General features: G+C 36.9%; 1 protein-coding gene across 4 annotated transcripts in view; it reads left to right on the top strand.

The window, feature by feature from the left end:
• The window catches only part of PDS5B (PDS5 cohesin associated factor B), an 88,943-nt gene extending 67,369 nt beyond the window's left edge, over positions 1 to 21,574 (top strand). The window contains exons 25-34 of one of the 4 annotated variants that reach the window (XM_014965991.1): positions 3,903 to 4,017; positions 4,369 to 4,501; positions 5,281 to 5,400; positions 5,726 to 5,788; positions 8,480 to 8,625; positions 10,502 to 10,607; positions 13,974 to 14,416; positions 14,507 to 14,608; positions 17,561 to 17,702; positions 18,494 to 21,574. In XM_014965991.1, coding sequence (XP_014821477.1) covers positions 3,903 to 4,017; positions 4,369 to 4,501; positions 5,281 to 5,400; positions 5,726 to 5,788; positions 8,480 to 8,625; positions 10,502 to 10,607; positions 13,974 to 14,416; positions 14,507 to 14,608; positions 17,561 to 17,702; positions 18,494 to 18,529 — 1,406 coding nt within the window. In that variant the 3' untranslated portion in view covers positions 18,530 to 21,574. The remainder of the gene's footprint in view (positions 1 to 3,902; positions 4,018 to 4,368; positions 4,502 to 5,280; positions 5,401 to 5,725; positions 5,789 to 8,479; positions 8,626 to 10,501; positions 10,608 to 13,973; positions 14,417 to 14,506; positions 14,609 to 17,560; positions 17,703 to 18,493) is intronic. The other 3 variants (XM_014965992.1, XM_014965994.1, XM_014965993.1) reach the window with 3 other exon arrangements.
• Positions 21,575 to 21,842: the final 268 nt, after the last annotated feature.

The following is a 21,842-nucleotide window of genomic DNA, read 5'->3' as shown; positions in this document are numbered from 1 at the left end:
TTGTGAATGTCTGTGCTTTATCATCAGCAGAATTTGAAGCTGCTGTGTGCAAATTCACCCTGAATTTCACAAGCAAGTATGCTGTGATGTTGCATCTGATCATTCATCTTTTCTGAAAGTGGGATTAGTGGGAGTTTACAATTATCTAGTTTTACTTCTCATGGAAAGCTATTGCAAAACTAATGGCACTAAGATGCAGGAGCATTTTTCTTCTGGCAAAAATCACACAAGTCAGAGCTTGCCACTTACATTTTCCAAGATAAGTTTGATGATTATCCTGTAAATGAGCATTGATTTTTTTTTTTTTTTTTTCTGAAAAACAGAGCCAGGAATTTCCCTCCTTCCTTGACATTTACATTCAAGTGTTTATCCATAGTCGTGTTAATACTTTGATTTTGCATTTGCCACAAGCAGTCAAGATCAAGTTCCAACGTCCCTGCCATGGGCATGTCCCGCTAGACCAGGCTGCTCAAAGCTCCATCCAGCCTGGCCTTGAACACTTCCACGGATGGGGCATCCACAGCTTCCCTGGGCAGCCTCATGCTTGTACCATAATATTATACATAAAATAATAGCATGCCTTCCTTGTCTATCATCCTGCCTGTTGCACCGGTTATAGGTTTAATAACTTGGATGAGCTGTGCATCTTCCAGTTCTTCTCAGTCATTAGGCTGAAGAAAGCAGCGTGGACGTTTTCTGCAAAATGCTTTTTGACTTTTGATGTACAATTTGTCTTTTTGTTATCCTTGCCCTGTGGGCTGTGACCTTTTGTCCTGATTTTTGTCATCAAATTTTGAGGTGCTGAAGTTCACTCTGCATAGTGTTGGTTAGCTCAGGAATTTGTTTGTTACCTTATGGAATGTGGATGTTGTGATCATAACTCTTGAGGGGGCCTTTGGCAACAATCCTTACTTCTGACTTACAGGTCATCTAACTGTTGTGATGTAGGACAGACTTTATCCTGCAGTCCTTGCTTAGGATTATTTACAAGTCTCAGAGGATGCTAGCAGCAGCTCAAGCTCTTGATGGGAGAGTTTACTCTAGATCTCTTAGCTTAACACATTATGGTAAAAGTAACGTTGCTTTGAATATTAAACAACTTTTAAAAAAATGCTGATGCATTTTTATTTATGTTGTTTGCAATAATGTCTTATCTTTCTTCTTACGAACATGTTGGTTCTCATCTTATCCAACTGACTAAAGCTTACTTCCTGAAGTCTGGCTTCATGGATACCTGTCTGAAAAAAAATCTGAGGCAGACAGCAATTTCCCAAGCAACAGATGTGAAGTCGGTTCCATTTCCTTTTCTGAATACTACTATTTCTTAATGGAGTTATGCAGTTGCTTTCCATTTATTGAAGTCTTTACCGATTTCCTTGCAGGCTGCTGTCTAATGAAGTCTTAAAACTTTTGAGCTGGGACTGGAACAGTTTTTCTTTTTTCTTTTGTGTCTGATCTGTCGGTACAATTTTGTTGAAGGGAAGTTAAATACCAGTATTTGTATCCATAGTGTTAATTTTTATCCATCCTGCTTTCTAGTGGGTTTCCTTAGAGTGTTGACTCCCGTTGGTCTAAATTGGCAATTAGAAGTGTGTGTGTTTAAAATGAAGACAGTAGGATTTCTGAACCAGAAGGGGTAGATATGTATGTGCTGCCTGTGGAAGAATCTGTCCTCCCACTATAACAAGGAATGCTGTGGGGACCTCAAAGGACTTTTGCTGATGTAATTTAAAAGTGAGATTTGGCTATTTTTTTTTGCCTTTTTTTTTTTTTTTTTTTTTTTTTTTTTTAGTATTCAGTTACGCAAACAGCTGCTGGCTAAAATGCAGGACAGTGCTTGAAGAAGTGAAGGATGCTTTTAAAGTTCGTAGTGCAACGTCAGTTACAACGCATTAAAAACTGCTTTGCAAAGTACATTGGATTTCAATTGTATAAATACAGTGTGAAAAAGAAAGAAATTGGGTGATTTTATTGTTTCTTTCAAACCTTATGATGGCTTACAGTCTATGTAGTATGGCTATTACTCTTGATAATTAACTGCATCAACAGCAATGGCTTTCTCAAAATGTATCCTTGGAACTTGACAGCACTATCTTCTGTGAACCTTTATTAATTTTGAATGCTGTCCTTGCTATTATGAATCCAAATATTTTATGTAGGCTGTGCATTATCCCTGTTTATGCAGACCTTTAAGAATGGGATAGATTGAGACTTGATTTATGCATGGAAATTATTTAGTTAGTCTTATGAAATCTGGAATGATGGTGTATTTTATTTGCTGCCCACATTATTTGTCAAGCACATCTCATATGAATACATAGATTAGAGATAAAAATATCAGTGTTGTGAGGTATTGAAAATAGTTTTCAAATATTACATATGATAATCTACAGATGTTTGGACTTCTTGTTCATAACCTAATATGGGATAGTTAAAAGCTTACCGAAAGGAGGTTTTCCAGACTTAGTCATGTCTTTCATGACCACTCACTAGCTGAAAAATGTGGATTTTTTTTTTTTTTTTTTTCACTTACATTTTCCAAGATAAGTTTGATGATTATCCTGTAAATGAGCATTGATTTTTTTTTTTTTTTTTTCTGAAAAACAGAGCCAGGAATTTCCCTCCTTCCTTGACATTTACATTCAAGTGTTTATCCATAGTCGTGTTAATACTTTGATTTTGCATTTGCCACAAGCAGTCAAGATCAAGTTCCAACGTCCCTGCCATGGGCATGTCCCGCTAGACCAGGCTGCTCAAAGCTCCATCCAGCCTGGCCTTGAACACTTCCACGGATGGGGCATCCACAGCTTCCCTGGGCAGCCTCATGCTTGTACCATAATATTATACATAAAATAATAGCATGCCTTCCTTGTCTATCATCCTGCCTGTTGCACCGGTTATAGGTTTAATAACTTGGATGAGCTGTGCATCTTCCAGTTCTTCTCAGTCATTAGGCTGAAGAAAGCAGCGTGGACGTTTTCTGCAAAATGCTTTTTGACTTTTGATGTACAATTTGTCTTTTTGTTATCCTTGCCCTGTGGGCTGTGACCTTTTGTCCTGATTTTTGTCATCAAATTTTGAGGTGCTGAAGTTCACTCTGCATAGTGTTGGTTAGCTCAGGAATTTGTTTGTTACCTTATGGAATGTGGATGTTGTGATCATAACTCTTGAGGGGGCCTTTGGCAACAATCCTTACTTCTGACTTACAGGTCATCTAACTGTTGTGATGTAGGACAGACTTTATCCTGCAGTCCTTGCTTAGGATTATTTACAAGTCTCAGAGGATGCTAGCCAAAGTGTTGCATGCTTTGAATGTCATAGTTCAGTTGTGCTGCTCTGTTCAGGTGGAATTACGCCTTTCAGACTTGGTCCACTACCTACGACTTTGATGAAGCTTTCAAGTTACCTCCTGTTCTTTCTTTAAGCAGATGAGAGAGGCTGTGGCCATTTATAATGCAAAGGGCATTTATTTCTGTTCTGCTGACAGGCTGTACACTGCAATGTCCAAAGGAAGAACAGGAGCTTATCCTGCAATTGTGCTGGTCTCGCATCTTGCAGATAACATGGATTTTGTGATCTGTCCTCATTCCTGTTTTTCAAAGTCTTTATGAATACAGGCTTTGAACTGAGGAAATGATTAGGAGTAGGGGGTGACTGTAGCTGTATTCTCAAGGTAGCTAGAAAATACACAGCCCTGAGTGAGAGATACCTAAAATCCTAATTTTTGCATGCATGAAACATCTGCATATCAACCATGAGATACATCATAAAGAAATGATAGACCCCTTTGTTCCTATACTTTATCTTAACGTATGCTGACCTTAAATTTTGCTTTCCTCTGTAGTAGAAAAGAATATTTCTTGGTATATAGTCTTTTGATGCATCTTTCTTCTGCTTTTCAGAGAAACTGTTGTCACTTCTACCAGAGTATGTTGTTCCTTATACTATCCATCTTCTAGCTCATGACCCAGATTATGTCAAAGTCCAGGACATTGAACAACTCAAGGACATTAAAGAGTAAGGCTACTTTTAATAGTGTTAAAACAATCTGACTTTATTGTAAGTGAAATTTTAATTTCTTGTGGTACCCTGATGAACTGTCCAGTGCACATAACAATGGCAGTTATTTCTGTTAAATATTGTGGGAAATAGTATATATGGTTTTTTAGTGCTCTATGATATCTTACCTTCATCTTCTGCTCATCCTACCTTAATTTCTTTTTTTCTAAAGAATGGGTTTCCCAGAGTTAAGCTGGTTCAAATTCATAACACTAGTAAAACCTAGAGTAAACCACTTTCTCAGATGTGCTTTTTAAAAGAATTTCTTTTGCATTTTTATTCATGAGGAGTACTGCATTTCTCCTTTAGGTGCCTGTGGTTCATACTGGAAATACTGATGGCTAAAAATGAAAACAACAGTCATGCGTTTATCAGAAAAATGGTAGAAAATATCAAACAGACTAAGGATGCTCAAGGACCAGAAGATGCAAAAATGAATGAAGTAGGTGATGCATTTTGATGGGAAATTGCATGTAATTCTGGCCTCCTTCTGGAAATGAGTTGCTTTTTCTTTATACACCAGCTTTAAAATGTCATTCAATAGAATTGTATGTGGGAGATGGTACTTCATATAAAGTAATGATTGTATTTATTGTAGTATAGATGACAGTTATTTTCCTATGCTACAGTAGATCTTGCGCATTTGCAAGGGAGTTGTAGTAGTTTGCAGTCCTTCTGTTTGTCTCAGTAAGGTTATTAAAGGTTAACTTTAAATATATGTAAACTATAATTTTTACTGTTTAAATCATCCACTTTGTCATATTTAATTTTAAAAGTGCAAAAGTCAGCTTAGTATAGGAAGAAAAACACATGCACTAGATGTCTCTAGTGTGGATTGTGCAGTGAATATATCAAACCTTGATCTTGTGTTTGAGGTTTTTTACAAAACATAATGTACGGATTTGTCACTTTTCTGTTTCTATCACAGAGATGAGATTTTTTTTTTAACCTTTCTGTTTGAAACTATGGCATACACTACGCTTAAGTGTATAAAGATCATGAAAGCTAGCTCTTTTCAGCTGCTGAAGTGCTTTTTTCTTCTGCTACTATATTTTAGTACCCTGTGATACACTGTTTGAGATGCAGGCTAATGTTAAATGTTTAAGGTAATTGCATTTAAACTGAGTTCTTGTACTTCTGTGTTTAAAAGATGCTGTCATTTGTCAAAATTTGTGATGAACTTCTGAAGTGTTGTTTGTTTTTTTAAATTTTATTATACAGAAACTATACACTGTCTGTGATGTAGCAATGAATATCATTATGTCAAAGAGTACAACATACAGTTTGGAATCCCCTAAAGACCCTGTACTTCCAGCCAGATATTTTACTCAACCTGACAAGGTATACCGTGGCACTTAATTTTTCTTGAGATAAGTCTGTTTAAATCTTTGTTAGTTTAAATTCAGGGGTTTTTCAATAGTTCTTGTAACTTCAGACTTTTCCCTATTATAATGTAGTGGGAAATGTATGTATGTTTGCATATGTTTTCATAAATATTTATCTATGTGTACACACTGATTTCCTTCCCCAGGATATTGTTGTTCAGGTTTAAAATGTCAAAAGCATAAATGACATAAAGTCTTTCAGTACTACCTCAAAAATGTTTATATCTCGTTCTTGGATTTTAGCTGTGATTTTTACTTCCCCTCCCCCCACTTCTTTACAGAATTTCAGTAACACCAAAAATTATCTTCCTCCGGAAATGAAGTCTTTTTTCACTCCTGGAAAGGTATGTATGGTGGGGGTTGGTTGCGGTTTTGGTGCTGTTGTTTGCAGCTTTGATTTGGGTAGATTTTCTGGGGGAGTGTGGGGTTTTTTTTGTTTCTTTTTTGTTTGTTTCTTTTTTATTTTTTTTTTCTTTAAAGAAAGCTAACATGTAGTTAATTAAACACTTCAAGTTTAAGGAAATAGATTGCTTCTGCCCAAAGGTTTTATATACCAAGAGTTAGTAAACAACTAGAGAGAAAGAGATGGGTAGAAGGAAAACTGCTGCTGTCCGTGCTGGGTTGTGCTAATAGTAGGTAAAGCCTGTTGTCTTCAAAAAGAGAGTCTAAAAACACCCACGACATAATATTTGGCAACTTAGCAAAACGGTTAACCTTTTTTTTCTGCTGAAGATTACAGTATTGCATATGAAGTCACAGCTATGAAAAACTCAAATATAAATTAATCTGCGGCAAAGCTGAGTACCGTTTTACAGCATTTTACAAGATAACTGGCTGTTCTATGGCTATATTAATTTGTTCTTTCTGAATATACATTGCATTGAATGGCAATGTTCTTTCTTCACTAAAACTAAACCTAAGTACTCTTGAGAATAAAATTAAAATCTATTAAAGGAAAAGACAAATTTTGGCTTTCATCTGGATTAATGTGTCCTGTTCTAGGTTACAGGAGAACCTTGCAAAAGAAGTAAAAGTGCAGCATCTTCAATAACCTTAACTTTGCTAATGAAGCATTAGCTGTGAGCTAGTAACTTGCTCATAGAGGAGGACCGCAATTTAGGAAACAGTGCAGGTGTACAAGAGCATCTTTTTGATTAGAAATTGAAAGTCAACACTTATTGATTCAAATAGATCATCACTGTGTTGCTTATTTATTTGAACTCCATGGATTAGAGATTTGCTTCTTACTGAAGATGCAAAGTTTTTAGAGGAGGTTGCATGTCTTCCAATTTCTGATCAGTAGTCAATATGAAGTTCTCCTATCCAGTTTTTGACATAAAACATTCTTGTTAGTTTGTCCCAAACTTATAAGTGTACTGTGCCAACACTAAACAAGAAATGTGGTTTATGCTATCACAAATCACAGTCACAGAATGTCTCAGTTTGGAAGGGACCTTTGGAGGTCATCTAGACCAAAGTCTCTGTTTTCTCAGACTTTCCTCATATGAGAAGTGTTCCAGTCCCTCCTTCATCTTAGTGGTCCTTTGCTGGACTCTCCCCAGCAGCCCCATATTGCTCACATATCCTAACTGAAATTCTTCTGAATGCTAAGGTAGCTTTTTTATTGTTTTAAAGTTCTAGCACCAGGTACTCTAGCTCCTTCTTTGTTGTTCTAAAATTTTGTAACAAACAGCAAAGGTGAATTTGACCACCAAAAGTTTTCAGTTGCTTCACCATCAGGAGAGCAACAGGAAATGAGAGTTGGTCTAGGGAGTCTTATTTTTGGGAATGGAAGACCAGTTTGAGTGGATGATGGTGGGGTGGATATAAGCAGGGAACAGCATCTGAGGGCAGCAAGGCTTTGAGTTCTGTGGTAAGGGAGGAGCTAGTGCAGGCCCTGTAGTCCCTCCTCAGTAGAAAGCCCAGTCCAGTGTGAATTTGAACATCTCCCTGCTTTTGAGCTCTTTCTGTATTTGGTTATTGATTAACGTTAAGTTCTAAACTTGTAGATGTCAATTCTTAAACTGGATTTTGTTCTCCAAGGTTTATTTTTGGAATGGATATGCTGTTTTTCTTGTACCCACTGCAGAGGGAATCTTTGTAAGTGTAAAATTCCCTCTGGCTATAAAAAATGTAACGAGCACAAACATGGTGCATATTTCTGAAAAAGGAACATTCGAAGCTGCTATGATGTGCACATAGAGCTTTTTTTTTAGCTAGTCACTAACTTTAGACATAGCTAGAATCTAATATTGAAATAGAAGATGGATCATCCTAGATAACGAGAAATTTGGGGAATGGTCTTTAATTCAATATATTTGTATGTGGGTGTTTGCCATAAAGGTCTGTTCTTTTTAGGAGTAACTGAATTCTTTCAACTCTCAAGTTAGAGTAAGCTGCAGGTATTTGGCATGTCTGAAAGATAATCCACTTACATGAATAACCTGAAGCTTACCAGTGTCTGGAAATTTTGGCACCTATTAGAAGCCTGGCTATTTTAAATCTGTGCATGAAGTATCAGAATCTTCTCCACAGTATTTGATTTTTGAGATTCTTATTCATTCCCAGTTGAAACTAGTGTGGCTTGCCGTTACAGCTAAGCCAGTTTAATGGCTTCTTTGCTGAACGGGCTGTCCTACTGCTATTTCTGTTTTGCCAGTACAGATGCTTATCTGATCCAAATGGTGAGCTGGTTCAGGCAGCCAGATCAGCAGAAAGCAAACAGCACAAAAAGTGCCAAGGTGGCTTACTGCAAGGTCAGGTGAGCGCCCAGTGCTCCCAGTGAGAAGAGGACAGAATGTAAGGGTAAAGAGCGTGCCACCACTGTTTTCAGTGGCAGCTAGCTATTTGATTACAGCTTTGTCAGCTTCCTTCTGGTGTCTGTTGTAACTTTCATATGAAAATGTTTATTGTTTTGTTTTAAAATTAGGAGATTGATTGCAGAAAGTGAAATCTATGAATATTTTAAGCATAGTACATGTTAACAATATCTAAATGTGTAGCTTAAAATAAAGGAAATATATTTTTGGTTTCAGCCCAAAGCAGCCAATGTTCTTGGAGCAGTTAATAAGCCTCTTTCGTCAGCAGGCAAGCAGTCTCAATCCAAATCTTCACGAATGGAAACTGTAAGCAATGCCAGCAGCAGTTCAAATCCAAGCTCTCCAGGAAGGATCAAAGGGAGGTTGGTAGACAACAAAGGAGCTTTGATATTTTAAGTATTTGTAATGGAAACTTTTGAATATTTCTATAATGCTTTCTAAGTGGGAAACAGAAATCTATTATCTTATTTTGAAGTAAAGTTATACTGCCACGTTGGTATAACTGAAACCATGAATTTGGCTTTCTAACCCCAGAAATAAATTTTCTTTTAAAAAAGATAAAACCCACAATCAAATAACACCCAGAGTTGGCCGTAGAAGGGAAGGAGAGTCTCATATGTTAATTTCATATATACATATATATATATAACGCCCCTACTTGTATGTATGTATATACACACATCTGCAGTTCCTAGGAACGGTGTGGCCTGCTGTAATGTTAAAACACATCATAGACAGTGAGGACTGGTAGGCCATTGTGGTGATCTTGCGTGATGTCCTCCTCTATAAATTTGTCCTGCATTTTGCTCTATGTTTGCAGATAAACATTTTTGGGTTTTCAATTCCTTCTGTGATGGAGGGGGGAATATACTGTAATGCTCCATAAGGCGTCTTCTAGCTTTATGTCTTTAAAAATGATAGCTTATTTTGTGTCAATTTTTTAAATTATTCATCAGTTACTGTATCATCTTATGTTCATTTTTTAACTGAAGGTCACACTGTCGTTAATTTTTTCCACAGACATTTAGAGATTGTATAGCCACCCGCTATTGATATTTTCTCACATTACTTCAAGACTGTGAGGAAATGTTATGTTTGGAAATAAGACTTTTTAGTTGGTACTTCTCTGACTTTAATATATAATAATAATTTTAAATGTAGTGCAGTGTTTTGTATGAAATAAGCCTTTCTGTGGACTTTCCATGGAGCTGAGAAGTATTTCCTATGAGTCATGCAGGTTCACATGCTGAAATACATTATTGGCTAAAGACAGGTTGGAATCCAGATTCTTCTCTGTATCCAGTGAAATGAATCTTGAGACCCATACTGTTCTACACCCAGTTCACTTAAAATAATGATGCGCTCACAGCCTCACGTGTTCTGTCATCTTCACAATCTCCCCAGTTCACCTAAGCTAAACTGATTAGTGTTTTGAGTGGAGATACAGGCAAACTTGCATCTATAAGATGATGTATAAAAACTGACCTTCTGGTAACATCACAGTTACTACAGATTTTCTACTCGTAGGAACAAGAGTGTCTTTCTCAGTCTATGCAGTGCCCAGGCCAAGGAGTTAAGAGTTTGTGTATTTGAATACAGCTTTTCATTTCAGCACATAGCATATATCTTTTCATTAAAAAAGTCCACTGTTACTTAAAAATGTTGCTCCTACCTACCCCAAGGCAGATGCAACAAAGTGATTTGTGTATTTGCTTTTGTACATTGCTTGTATCTGTGGGTCTCAGTGTTTTACGTATGCAGGAGGTATTTTTGTCCATATGTAGAAACTGAAATAAAAATGAAATTTCTGTCCTAAATAACAACACAAAGCTGAGGATTGAACTGGTCTCTGAAATTTAAATCTGCTGTTTTATTGCCTAAGCCTCACCATAGGAAAGTGTTCATGCTTTGGCTGGTCTGTCTGTGGGGATCTTTGATTGGTATATGAAAGTGTATGCAAATGTATACGGACGCACAGATCTCTTGAAACTCAGTCAGCTTTTCTGTTTCAAAAAGCTGCTTATCTTTCCCTGTGAAAAAAGAAAATTCATCTTGGCTTATGATTGACACCTTTGTCCAGAGGCTTAGATGTTCTGGCTTGTGATATGTGATGGCTATAGTAGCCAGAGTGAAAGGTTCTTTCTGCCAGACTGTTCATGGTTTAGGAATAGATTTCTTCTCAAGATAGTTGTTCTTAATTTTATAATACTGAGGAGAATAAACGTTTATTCATTCTAGGCTTGACAGTACTGAAATGGACCACAGTGAAAATGAAGAATTCACATTGTCTTCACCCTTGCCAGGGAAGAAAACTGACAAAAGGGACGACTCTGATCTTGTAAGGGTGAGCTGTTGGTTGCATTGCAGATGTTTCTTTTTAAGTCACCAGAACATTAAAATAAAAATTAATGTGGTGGCACTTGTTATCATTTGAGAAAATATGCTGAGACATGAAAGCGAGTTGATGTTGTAAACTACTGGAAAATGCATTTAGAATTGGGTATGAAAATGCCATGAAAAAATATTCTGTTAGTCTGGTTTTGATGTTCTTTTCCAGCCAGATGTGCTTTCCTTTCAACAGCTGTGAGGAACAGCAACTGTTTGTTCTGTGGTTATCTAGAATACGAAGAAGGGCATCATGATTTAACATTGGATTTAGCATCATAGGATGGTTACAGTTTGAAGGAACCTTAAAGATCATCTAGTTCCAAGCTTCCTGCCATGGGCAGGGACACTTCCCACTAGACCATGTTCCTCAAAGATCCATCCAGCCTGGCCTAAAAGTCCAAAGAAGAGTTCTCTGAATAGGCATATGGATTCTGTGTTCTTGAATGCAAGTGAAGGCAGGAAAATGCTTGGTTCTGAATGCCCGGTGTCCCAAGTAGCAGTTGGGGCATGATTTGAAAGCTGTCTAATTGTGTGTAATGTGGCCTTCAACAGGCTTTTAGGGCAGAGTGAGCTAATTAATTCTTAAATACAATGCAATGTGATGTAAAATAGTCTTAGTGACTAACAAGCACATTGCCTATGCTGTTAGATAAACGAACTGTTTTATGAGAACAGTGAACCCCAAGGGAGAGCAGAATGGTGTCACTGCTATGCACTTGTACAGAGTTAGGATCATTCAGGAGAAATTACATGTGTCTGTCTCAAGTCTTAGTAATGACTGCTAGCCAGGGCCTTTGGAGGTGATAGCCCTGTCCTTACTAATTCTTACTGATTTATGTATTTCTGTAGATCAGTAATTCTAAAGGCTCCTAATGAGGATATAACAAAATATTTTTGACTCTGTCAGATGTAGTGCTTTAATATGTTAATGAAATCATAAACAGGCTAAATATTGTCTCAAGGAGTATTTACACCTGTATCAGAGTACAGAAAAATAAATCACCAAAGAAAATTTTAATTGTATTGTAATTCTAAGAGCAGTTTAAATAAGAATTTCACATACCACTAAAAATTTCAGTTCTTTGTGCCTTAATAACACTTGGCAGTCTTTAAATTTTGTAGTATTTGGGATATACATGAAAAAGTAATAATACAAACAAGATTAGACATGTTATAATTGGATTTTCTAGAATGCATTAAGGATGTCCTATATCTGGTGTCACTGCTGGTTTTTTTTTGACTGTCTCTGACATTTCTCTATTCTCCCATTATGTGAGTCCGTTGTATTTTTCTAAGTTGCTTGGGACACAAGCCCAAGCTTCTACTGACTCGTAAAAATGTATTGAATTTTTGCTTGTCTTGAAGTGTAAATAACCGTCTTATATTGTGATATCTTGAGGGAAAACCAAACTGTCTTATAACAAAACCAGAAAAATCAGGAATCTCTTGTCAAAAAAAAAACACCCCTACTTCTGATGCTTCTTGTATTGATATGTCACTTCAGCTTAAACCTTGAAAAGTCTGAGAGTGCAAACAGCTGCTGGCATGCAATTCATGTTTAGAAGCATTAGATTGAATTGGCAACCGACAAAACTAAGTGATAAAGCAAATACAGTTCAGTATTTTGTGAACTTTTGAGGGCATTTGTATTTCACTCTGAATATTTAAGCAAGCTGCCTTGGTTTTGGTTTTTTTTTTGGAGCTGGGGAGCAGATTATAGCGAGCATTAACTTAGAAGCAGAATTTTAATTGGAAAGCAGAAAGCCCATGTTTTAAAGATGTCACTACTGAGGATATTTGTCCAGATTACATGGTAGAGTAACACATTAGTTCTAAGGTTGTGGGGATGCTGTTTAACCTGAGGGAGAAACTCTACTTTGAACTTAGCTATAACCACTGACTTGGTAAAAGCAGTTGCAATGACATATTTGCACAGTCATTGCAAAAGCAAGTAAAACAGGGAATAATGAGGATGTCACTGACCTAGAATAACAATTTTGTCACTGAAGTCATGACCTGGCAGGAGATGTCATTGTTGTTCAAACGTTTATCTTATTTTCTTCTAGTATAATTCTTTGTCCTTCGATTTCTTTTACTTTTTTTTTGCCTTGTATCCTTTCTAGCTTTTCTTTATGCCTTTCTTGACCAGGGTTTATGGATAAAGTGGAGATGTACATCTGTAAGCTGACTTGCATCTTATGTAACAATGGAGATGTGAAGGGAAAAAAAATTCAATCTGGTTTTAAGTGGCATAAGTATTGTTATGTAGCTTAAATTGCAATGTGGCAGTACTAATAAATGAGTGTGTGTATGGGCTGAAATACAGTAGTGTTAGTTTGAAGTAGATGGTGGTATGAAACTGTTGAAATACTGTAAATATTTGGAATTTTGGACCATGAAGCGGTCCGAAATGAAACAGTCATGGTCTCCGTGAAATGGTAGGTGGATAATGTTTTTAATTTATTTTTTTTTCCAAGGGTAGGGGTTTGTTGGAGCAATCTTTCTGGCCCTAATAGCTGCTTACTGAAATCTTTGCACTGTTCATAGGTCTTTACTGTGCGCTTCAGAGAACTTGAGCACGGAGAAGTGAAGGAATAGTTTCTGTTCTGAAAGGACTCTTTCTGAATCATAAGCTACCTTTTTTGACACACTAGAGGGAAGATAGGCCGTCCAGGGGGATCTTGACAGGCTTGAGGAATGGGGCCATGTGTACCTTATGAGGTTCAAGAAGGCCAAGTGCAAGGACCTGCATGTGGCTCAGGGCAACACTCAGTATCACTACAGGCTGGGGGATGAAAGGATTGAGAGCAGCCCTGCCGAGAAGGACTTGGGAACACTGGTGGATGAAAGTGAGCTGGCAGTGTGAGCTCCCAGCCCAGAAAGCTGACCATATCCTGGGCTGCTTCAAAAGAAGTATGGCCAGCAGGTCAAGGGAGGTGATTCTGGCCCTCTGCTCTCATGAGACCCCACCTGGAGTGCTGCATCCAGCTCTGGGGCCCCTAATATAATAAGAAGGACATGGGCCTCTTGAAGCAGGTCCAGAGGAAGGTCACAAAAAGCAGTCAGAGGGTTGGAGCACCTCAGTGTTTTAACTGTTCACCTTTGAAATAATCTTTCTCTTTTGTCTGGCATTTTATATGTATGTATGTGTTTATACTTTTGCAAAGATTTTTGAAGTGCTTATGGTAAAGAGTCTTAGTAGACAACTTGTGTAACTTGTAGACTGTCTTGTTAGGGGATGCTTCTGGAGCTTTTGCATGCATGACAGTTTTATATGGCAGTTTCATTTCTTTAATTTAAAGATATTATCTTACCTTTTCAGTCAGAGATGGAGAAGCCTAGAGGAAGGAAGAAAGCAGCTATCACAGATTCGGAAGAGAAACTAAGCATAGATGACCTGAATAAACTGGGTCAAGAGCAGAAACTTAGAGGTAGTCAACGGGGAAGGAAGAGACCTGCAGTTGTTTCAGAATCTGATGAAACACAATGGCAAGAGGAAAAAAGGCTAAAAGAAGATGTAATAGAAAGTGAGGATGAACAGAACAGTCCACCAAAGAAAGGGAGAAGAGGACGCCCTCCCAAAGCAAATAACGGGGGAACACCAAAGGAAGAACCAGTAGCAAAGTCATCAAAAAGGAGCAAAAAAAAACAACCACCAGCAGCTGCAGCAGAGGAGGAGGAGGAGGAAGAAGAAAGGCAAACTGAAAACATTGAACAAAAACCAAAAGGCAGGCAAAATAGGACACAGAAAAGAACACAGCAGAGGTAAGTCTGTATTCTTGTAAGCTGCATATTTTTTATCCTTGGACTTAGTTATAATTTGATGCTTTGCAATTTGGGTCTTCCTCAAAACAGAGCAGAACCATCTGAAACTAGTACAGTTGAATCAGCACAGTCTACGCCACAGAAAAGACGAGGAAGGTCATCAAACACACCACCATCACAGCAAAAAAAAGTGTAAGTGGTGAATATTTTCTAAATTTGTGTTTAGTGAAAATTTAAAATATGCCTCTGCCGCCAAACAATGATTTACTGAAAATATTTCAGAATACTTTAATTGACAGTTAAGAAAATAAATCACCATTGTTATTTTTAAAGTATTTTCCCTATCTGCTTGTCCTGGAGCATCTCAAACCAGAGAAAGAGGCTCTGGTAAGTTTAACATGCTCAGGTAGCGTATACGTAGCTCTGCTCTCATAGGAGAAAAGTCAAGAAAGCACATGAGGGTCTTGAAGATGGGGCTTTATTAGGACTTCAAAGAGTGAAAAGCACTCCCATTTGTTTTGGATAGGGAGGAAGAATCAAATTGTTGCTGTAGTGAAACAGCATTGTGGAGAATTAAGTTTATTCTGTTTCTCATTAAATGAATGTTCCTTTGCTTTCTAATTTGTGGCCTTATTATTAACCATTTGAATCATTTCCAAATAAAAAAATGTGCTACAATCTATGCAGGATAGTAGCTCTTACAAATTCTGAGGCATATGAAGCTCCAAAATGAAGGTAAGCTCTGTGGCTAGCTTACTTTTCTTGTGCCTACTCTAGGTAGGTATCTCTACCTTTTCTATACATGTATATGCATTGTATGGAAAGCATAGGTGTACAAGCAGAGAGGACTTATTTGGCCCCTGATGTCAAACTGCAGCTCATGGAACAGATTTGCAAGATACTTTTCCAGAACCTGATGATAAATTCTTTAGGGCAGATCTTAAGTCTGCCACTTTGCTGGTTTCTAGCTTCTGGACTCAGCATCTTGTTGAGCTTCCTCTGGCAGTTTAATGTACCAATTCGCCTGTCCCTGGAGATGTGCAGATCTTTGCCCAAACAGGCTTATGCTCTCAGCTCAAATTCCAGGTTCACACTGGATCACGTGTTTCGGCATTTTACACACTCACAATATCCTGACCTTTCCAGTGTTCTGTCTTCCTACCTCAGGTCAGACCCCTCCCCTGCTCCCTTCCTCTGTAACCAGAAACACAGGTGCAAACACTGTCTTAGTTACTGCAGAAGTCACTGCTACATGTGCAGTGGAACAAGAGTTGGAAACTGCTACTGCCACGCAGAGGAGACGTGCCAAAAAGTTACTGTTGGGTGATGTGCTGTGTGGTGTTTTTCAAAGATGCCCTTCAGAAAATACATAAGTAGCTTCTAATTCACTTCTCAGTGAAATCAGTGAACTCAGTGTGTTTCTTAACACCTTTTACACAGAAAGTGAACTGTATCAGTGCACATGATCAATAACAGGCATAGCTCTCGGTCGTGTGTACGTACACTGTTCCTGGCATGAGAAGTCCAAGTAAGTTGTTTCAGGATTCAGAGTCGTTTGATCTATTCTAGATTTCATCCAAAAAAAGCATTATGTGTATTTTTTATTTTTTGTGGTCAGACCAGCCAAATTGTGACTGTCCTTTTTCCAAACGTGCCAAAGAAAGGTGAGACTGCAGTAATTCCTCAGGCTTCAAAGTAGTTGGACCTTTCTCCCTTTTCTACATAAATATCTACAGCAGTTGTAACTGAAGCGAGCCAATAGACTGAGCAGCGCTGTGTACCACAAGGTGGAATATATTTAATCCAAATCCTAAAGCTTTCTGGGCTCCTTGGGGATGGATTTGGCATAAGAATTTGGGTTCCTGTTACCTATGAGGTGATAGCGTATAACCTATTTCTGATAGCTAATTGGAATACCAATTACCACACATGTACTGGCTTATTTTTGTAATATGTGAAAAGATGAACCTAGCTTGAGAATAATTCTTGTTTCTTTTTCAATTCTGTTGCTTTTATCAGTCTTGGAAGGCTTGAGTTGGGCTAATTTGTATTGTTTCTCAAAGGATGTCATGCTTGTTGGTTGGTGCTGAAACCCCCACTATACTATAATTACTATATGAAAATCAGAGATTTTTTGTACATATTTTAGTGTGGTTCTCAGGACTGAAATTTCCCACCACGTGTGTGGTTTGATGCCGTCAGAGGACAATTGGTTTGGATCTGTGCACCCCCACCAGGGACTGAAGTGTGTGTTGTCTGCCTGAAACAGAGTTTCTGGTTTAATTTCATCCAAAAAGTCACCTTTTTTGGATGCACCAAGACTGCATCCGCAGCAAGTGGGATGATTCAGTGATTTTGATTCTGAGCACTGCTAATGACCCAAACCAAAATGGTAGCGTGGGTGCAGCTCTCTAGTTTTGGATACATACATAGCTGGCTTTTTTTTTTTTTTTTTAAGGCATGGCAGGGGCTAGTTCTCATTTTAATCAAGTGGATGCTTTTTGCTTGTGGTTCAGATCCTCTGACTAACACAGACAATTTTAGATATTGTTGACTCATTATTCTTGATTATCCTGATTAAGGTATTGTTATCCGGGTTATCCCTAGCTCTTAGCATAAGCTAGCTTGGAAGATTTGCATTTAGGTTCATTATAGTGTTAATTTCATAAATAGCAACATGGGGTCTTCTAGGTCTGTAAAAATATAGATGCAGTTACTCAAATTTTGTTGTGCGTAAACTCCTACATCTATTCATGGAATTGAATAGAAAGAATAAAGCCTAAGTATTCAGTCTCTGGCTGTTTGGCTTTTCCTGTTCACTGATTACTGGTGGGTCAACCTTCTTTGCCCTGTGTTCTGGCACAGAAGAGAAAAAGCTGTCTTGTCTATAGAGGCAAAAATTGTTCAACTTCACACTCCTGGTCCTCTCTTCTGGAAGAATTTTGTTTTCAAATACTGTTGTCCAGCCTCCTAGTTTTACTTTTTCTATTCTATGTATGAGTGAACTAGATAGGTATAAGACAGAAGTACTATATGACATCAAATTTTAAGTTCTTGTAAGGCTGAGGGCTTGCTCTCATACAGCTTATACACGTGCAGACCCATAGACTGTGAAACTGATCTTTATTTTTCTTCTGATTGTAGCCGTGCGGGACGTTCCAAACAAGCAGCCAGTAAAGAGAATGAATCTAGTGAAGAGATGGATGTATTTCAGAGTAATTCACCTGCCAGTGATGACATTCCCCAGGAAGAAGTAATGGAAGAAGAAGAAGTTTCCACAATCAATGTAAGATAAATGCCTGAGATTCTCTTTGTGGTGTCCTCTGTGTATTGATGATCAGAGAATGACTGCTCTTCTTAGAACTTAACCTTCCTCCTTTAAAATGAATGGTGGCTGTCAACTGCCACTGTTGTGTAGTGGCACTGCACTGTAGTTTCCCACAGAAGCTGCATTTCTTAGAAAATGACTTTTTTTTTTGTCGAGCATCTTACATTTTCTGTTCTGTGTAGCTTTTGTTATCTGTCTGCCTGAGTTGTGCAGTATCTCATGGGAATTATTTTCCAGGTAACTCATGCCCGTTCTTCTCAGCTGGATAGTAATAGTGACAAATATGTCTTTATACAAATTAGGAACACAAAATGAACAGAATGGAATCTTGGAACAGAATCCTAAACCATTTTCTTCCTTTTACCATCATATGCAAATATGTTCAAATAAGTTTATATTTATTTTATACAAATATGTTAGTAGTAATACTTAAAACGTAACTGTGGATGCCTTCACACTTCATCTGATGACTGGAGCATCTGAGTGTGTGAAAACTCTGAAAAAGGAAATTAGATCATTTTTGAATAATTGAAGGACGCGGGCTTAGTAACATCAAAGTTATGTCCTCGTCATTGACTGAGACTTGGACCTGTGATAAAACAAGTAACGAATGACACTGTATACAGTTATTCGTTATTGTGTTATAAGTTATTGCGAGACTAAGCGATTTTCCATTACAAAATGTATTCATTCTTGAATTTTTCAAAATTTCTCTGTAAAAACTTTTAAAATACTCTTTCTCCAAACAGGTCCGTCGCAGAACTTCCAAAAGGGAAAGGCGATGAGTGCGCATGTAGTTATCAGCCTTCCAGGTGAAAGCTTTGAAGAATGCTTTTAATATAAAGCTTGAGACTGAACGAAGCTGTTAGTGCACAAATGGGGTTGCTGAAAAAAAAGACAAAACCTATTTTACTGCCCCTGCATTTGCAGTCCCTAGGTCACAAGCTTTAGCCACACACATGTTGATATCATTAACTGTGGATTTTTGTGAAGTGTAATGTGCGCTGGCTTTGTAGACATATGAACTAAAGAAGAAAACTGTAAATAGTTCTTTTTTTAATGTTTCTGACTTCTAAAGTGCTTGTATAGCTTTTATCTGCGGCTTTAAACTGACAGTACCCCACTGTTTATTGGATCTATTGATTTAAAAAGGAAAAGAGTTTGTTGACAATTGATCTCAAGCAATATCTGTCAGTGTTCGTATTTGTACTCTTGTTGACATTTAACTGTGAAAAAAAAAAATCAGTTGGACAAATAGTGCCACTTTCTTTTGCCACTATTTGTTGAGGAGAAGGAGGAAAAAGTCTTTGTTTCTTCATTAATCTAACCTAGTGTTTACCTTTAGGCACCTACCTATCATCAGAGGTGCTAAATTACTTTCTTTTACAGTTGAACAATGTTGGATGGAATAATACAAGAGATGCAAATTGTGAAAGAAGTTGTTTGACTTGTTTTACACCTCAGTATTGATGCCAGACCTTTCTGGACTTCTAGTGGCATTGAAAATTCAAAAAGGATTTAAAATATTTTAATTTTAAAAGTGTGTTATTAAATAATGTACTGAATACCCTACCCATTTTATCTTCCCCTATCAGTTTTTATTAATCTACTGTATCAATAAAATTCTGTAACTGAGTTTTTAATAGTCTAGTATGTTAATGTGTATAGATATTTCCTTCTGAACATGATGTTCACAAAGAGCAAATTATTACTACATTATAATATGAAATCTGATATATAAACATTAGTGAAAATACAGTTCTTATTACAATGTAAAGTTAATCACAAAGAAAAATTTTATTGATGCAGTGTGTCTTTATAAAGCTGTTCTTGAGAGCCAAGTGTTTTGTATTTTATAGTGAAGTTGCATGTTTATGACAAATGTGCTGAAAATGGGATGTAATGTTTTTCTGGAAACTCGTATCTAGCAGTAGTACATGGTAGGTTGCCTCATGAGAGAACCTTTTTTTCAGAGTTTATTGTACCTTTTTGTTTTGTTTTTGTTTCTTGAGCCAAATTTTTTTGGTATGAAGAGCTAAGTTTTTGTTGAATAACCAGCTGTTGATTATTGCAGTCAAGGTATTCAAGATTTGAATGAAGCTTCATTTTTATTTTGTGCTACTATAGAGAGGTTGGGTTTTGGGGTTGGTTTTTTTTAGGTATAATCTGAAAAAAAAAAAAAAAAAAAGAAACAAAATACTTAAAGCAGTATCCTGTATGCAGTTTTGCAGTTTACAAACTGTGTCTTTGAACCAAAATGTATAGGTTGCTACACTATCCTTAGCCAAGCACATACTATAATTTCAGGTGCTCTTCTCCCTCTGGTTCCCTACAGTTGACAACGTGAAAAAATCAGTTTCTAACTTAGGAAAATTTAATCTCATTGAATAATGGAGCATTTTCACATAATTTATCAACAAAGAAGTTATAGTCACAAGGTGGCCTGTAAAGATTAGAGGAAGGGATAATACTAAAACAGGAATTTACTGATTTCCAAACTATAGGATCACTAGTAAAGAGACCTTTAGAATTTTTTCATTATGCTTTTTTTTTGTTACCAATGGAAAAAGGTATTATAAACAATTAGATTTTTCCGTCTCAGCTTAACTTTCCTGCCCCTCCAGTATTCAGCTTTTCAACATTTATACCTGTAGATATGGGGAAAATCCTGCCTAGAAAGGCAACTATGATTGATTTGAATTGACTTTAAAATAGTTGGCGCAATGGAACTGGCTTACTTATGCTTCAGCAGTGCAAATGCAAGTTGTTGGGGTTTTTTTATGGTATAAAATGATTGAAAGCTAGCTTTATATTTTCCTCTTTGACAGAATTGCACTGAAAACATTTATGGAAGATGTACCTTTAAGTCCATTTTATACAAAAATATGAAAAATTGATGCTGAAACTGCTGCAGACTCTTGAGGCTTTATGTGCATAAACATGGTTAGGTTAAACTTCATCGAATATTGATGCACATTACTGATCATAATGTTTAATGTAAATTTAAAGTATAGTTTTGCAATTTAAATGTTGATTTCTTGGGTTATAATGTGTAATTCATTATTTCTTGAGAAATAGGCACAGCAAATATTTCATTCTTATATTCAAACCTCTTCTTAAGTTCATTCTCATCTCATATAAAGAAAATGAATATTTTATGTACTAACATTTTGAGATCTGCGTACAGTAGCTACAGTAGAGTATAATTATGTATAAAAGATAAATTGCTAACATTCAGTTAGCATGCTCTTCTGCAATGATAATGTTAAGTTTATAAAAATGTACTGTATTACATTAAAAGATCAAATTGAACTCACTGTAACAAGTTCCAGTATGAAATTTTTATGAGATTACCGAAGTATCTTGCTGTACTTTGCAGCGAATTAGGCTTATTTGTGTTACATTTCCTTTTCTTGCTGCAGTGCAACAGGAAACTTTCAGTGATCTGGAGCTCATATGCAAAACGCAAACAGGGATTGTAATCTTGCTACTAGTGTTTAAGAGTAATTCACTCTGATTCCAGAAGTGTGGGATTTTTTTACTTGTCACTGACTGAGATAATTAATATTTAGGGCTAGCTAATCCACTAATAGGAAGGCAACATGAAATTGCTTGAAAGTTCTAGTGTGAGTACACCTCTTCCACTAGGATGATCGAGAATCCTGTGTTAACTATACTTGACTCTGCCAACTGAGTTTATTTTCTGGAAAAATTGAACCCCTTGTCAAATATTTTGACATTTGCTGTTTTGACATTTAGATCTATGTGAACAAAAACATTAGAATTTACAAAAAAGCATTCATATTAAAGACATTTCCACTGGAAATGAATACGCTCAATTTGTGAGTCACTTGCAAAAAGACTTGGACTTGAAGATTAAATACTTCATTCTGGCTTAGCATTTATCATCTGATATTATAAAAAAAAAACCACCATCAAACTCCACACAGAGGTGTGTGTGCAGTTTTCTTGCTATTTTTTTGCATGTGTAGGTCTTGATAGATTATCAAAGTCTGCTTTTGCGAATGCACACAGTAGGTTTTAGATCCTGCAAGTTTACATCCCTATGGTTCTGTGGAGTTAGTTCTTAAATGCAAT

This window comes from Calidris pugnax, unplaced genomic scaffold, assembly GCF_001431845.1.
Source record: "Calidris pugnax isolate Ruff unplaced genomic scaffold, ASM143184v1 scaffold20, whole genome shotgun sequence".
Lineage (NCBI taxonomy): Eukaryota > Metazoa > Chordata > Aves > Charadriiformes > Scolopacidae > Calidris > Calidris pugnax.
This window is presented reverse-complemented; position numbering and strand designations above follow the sequence as displayed.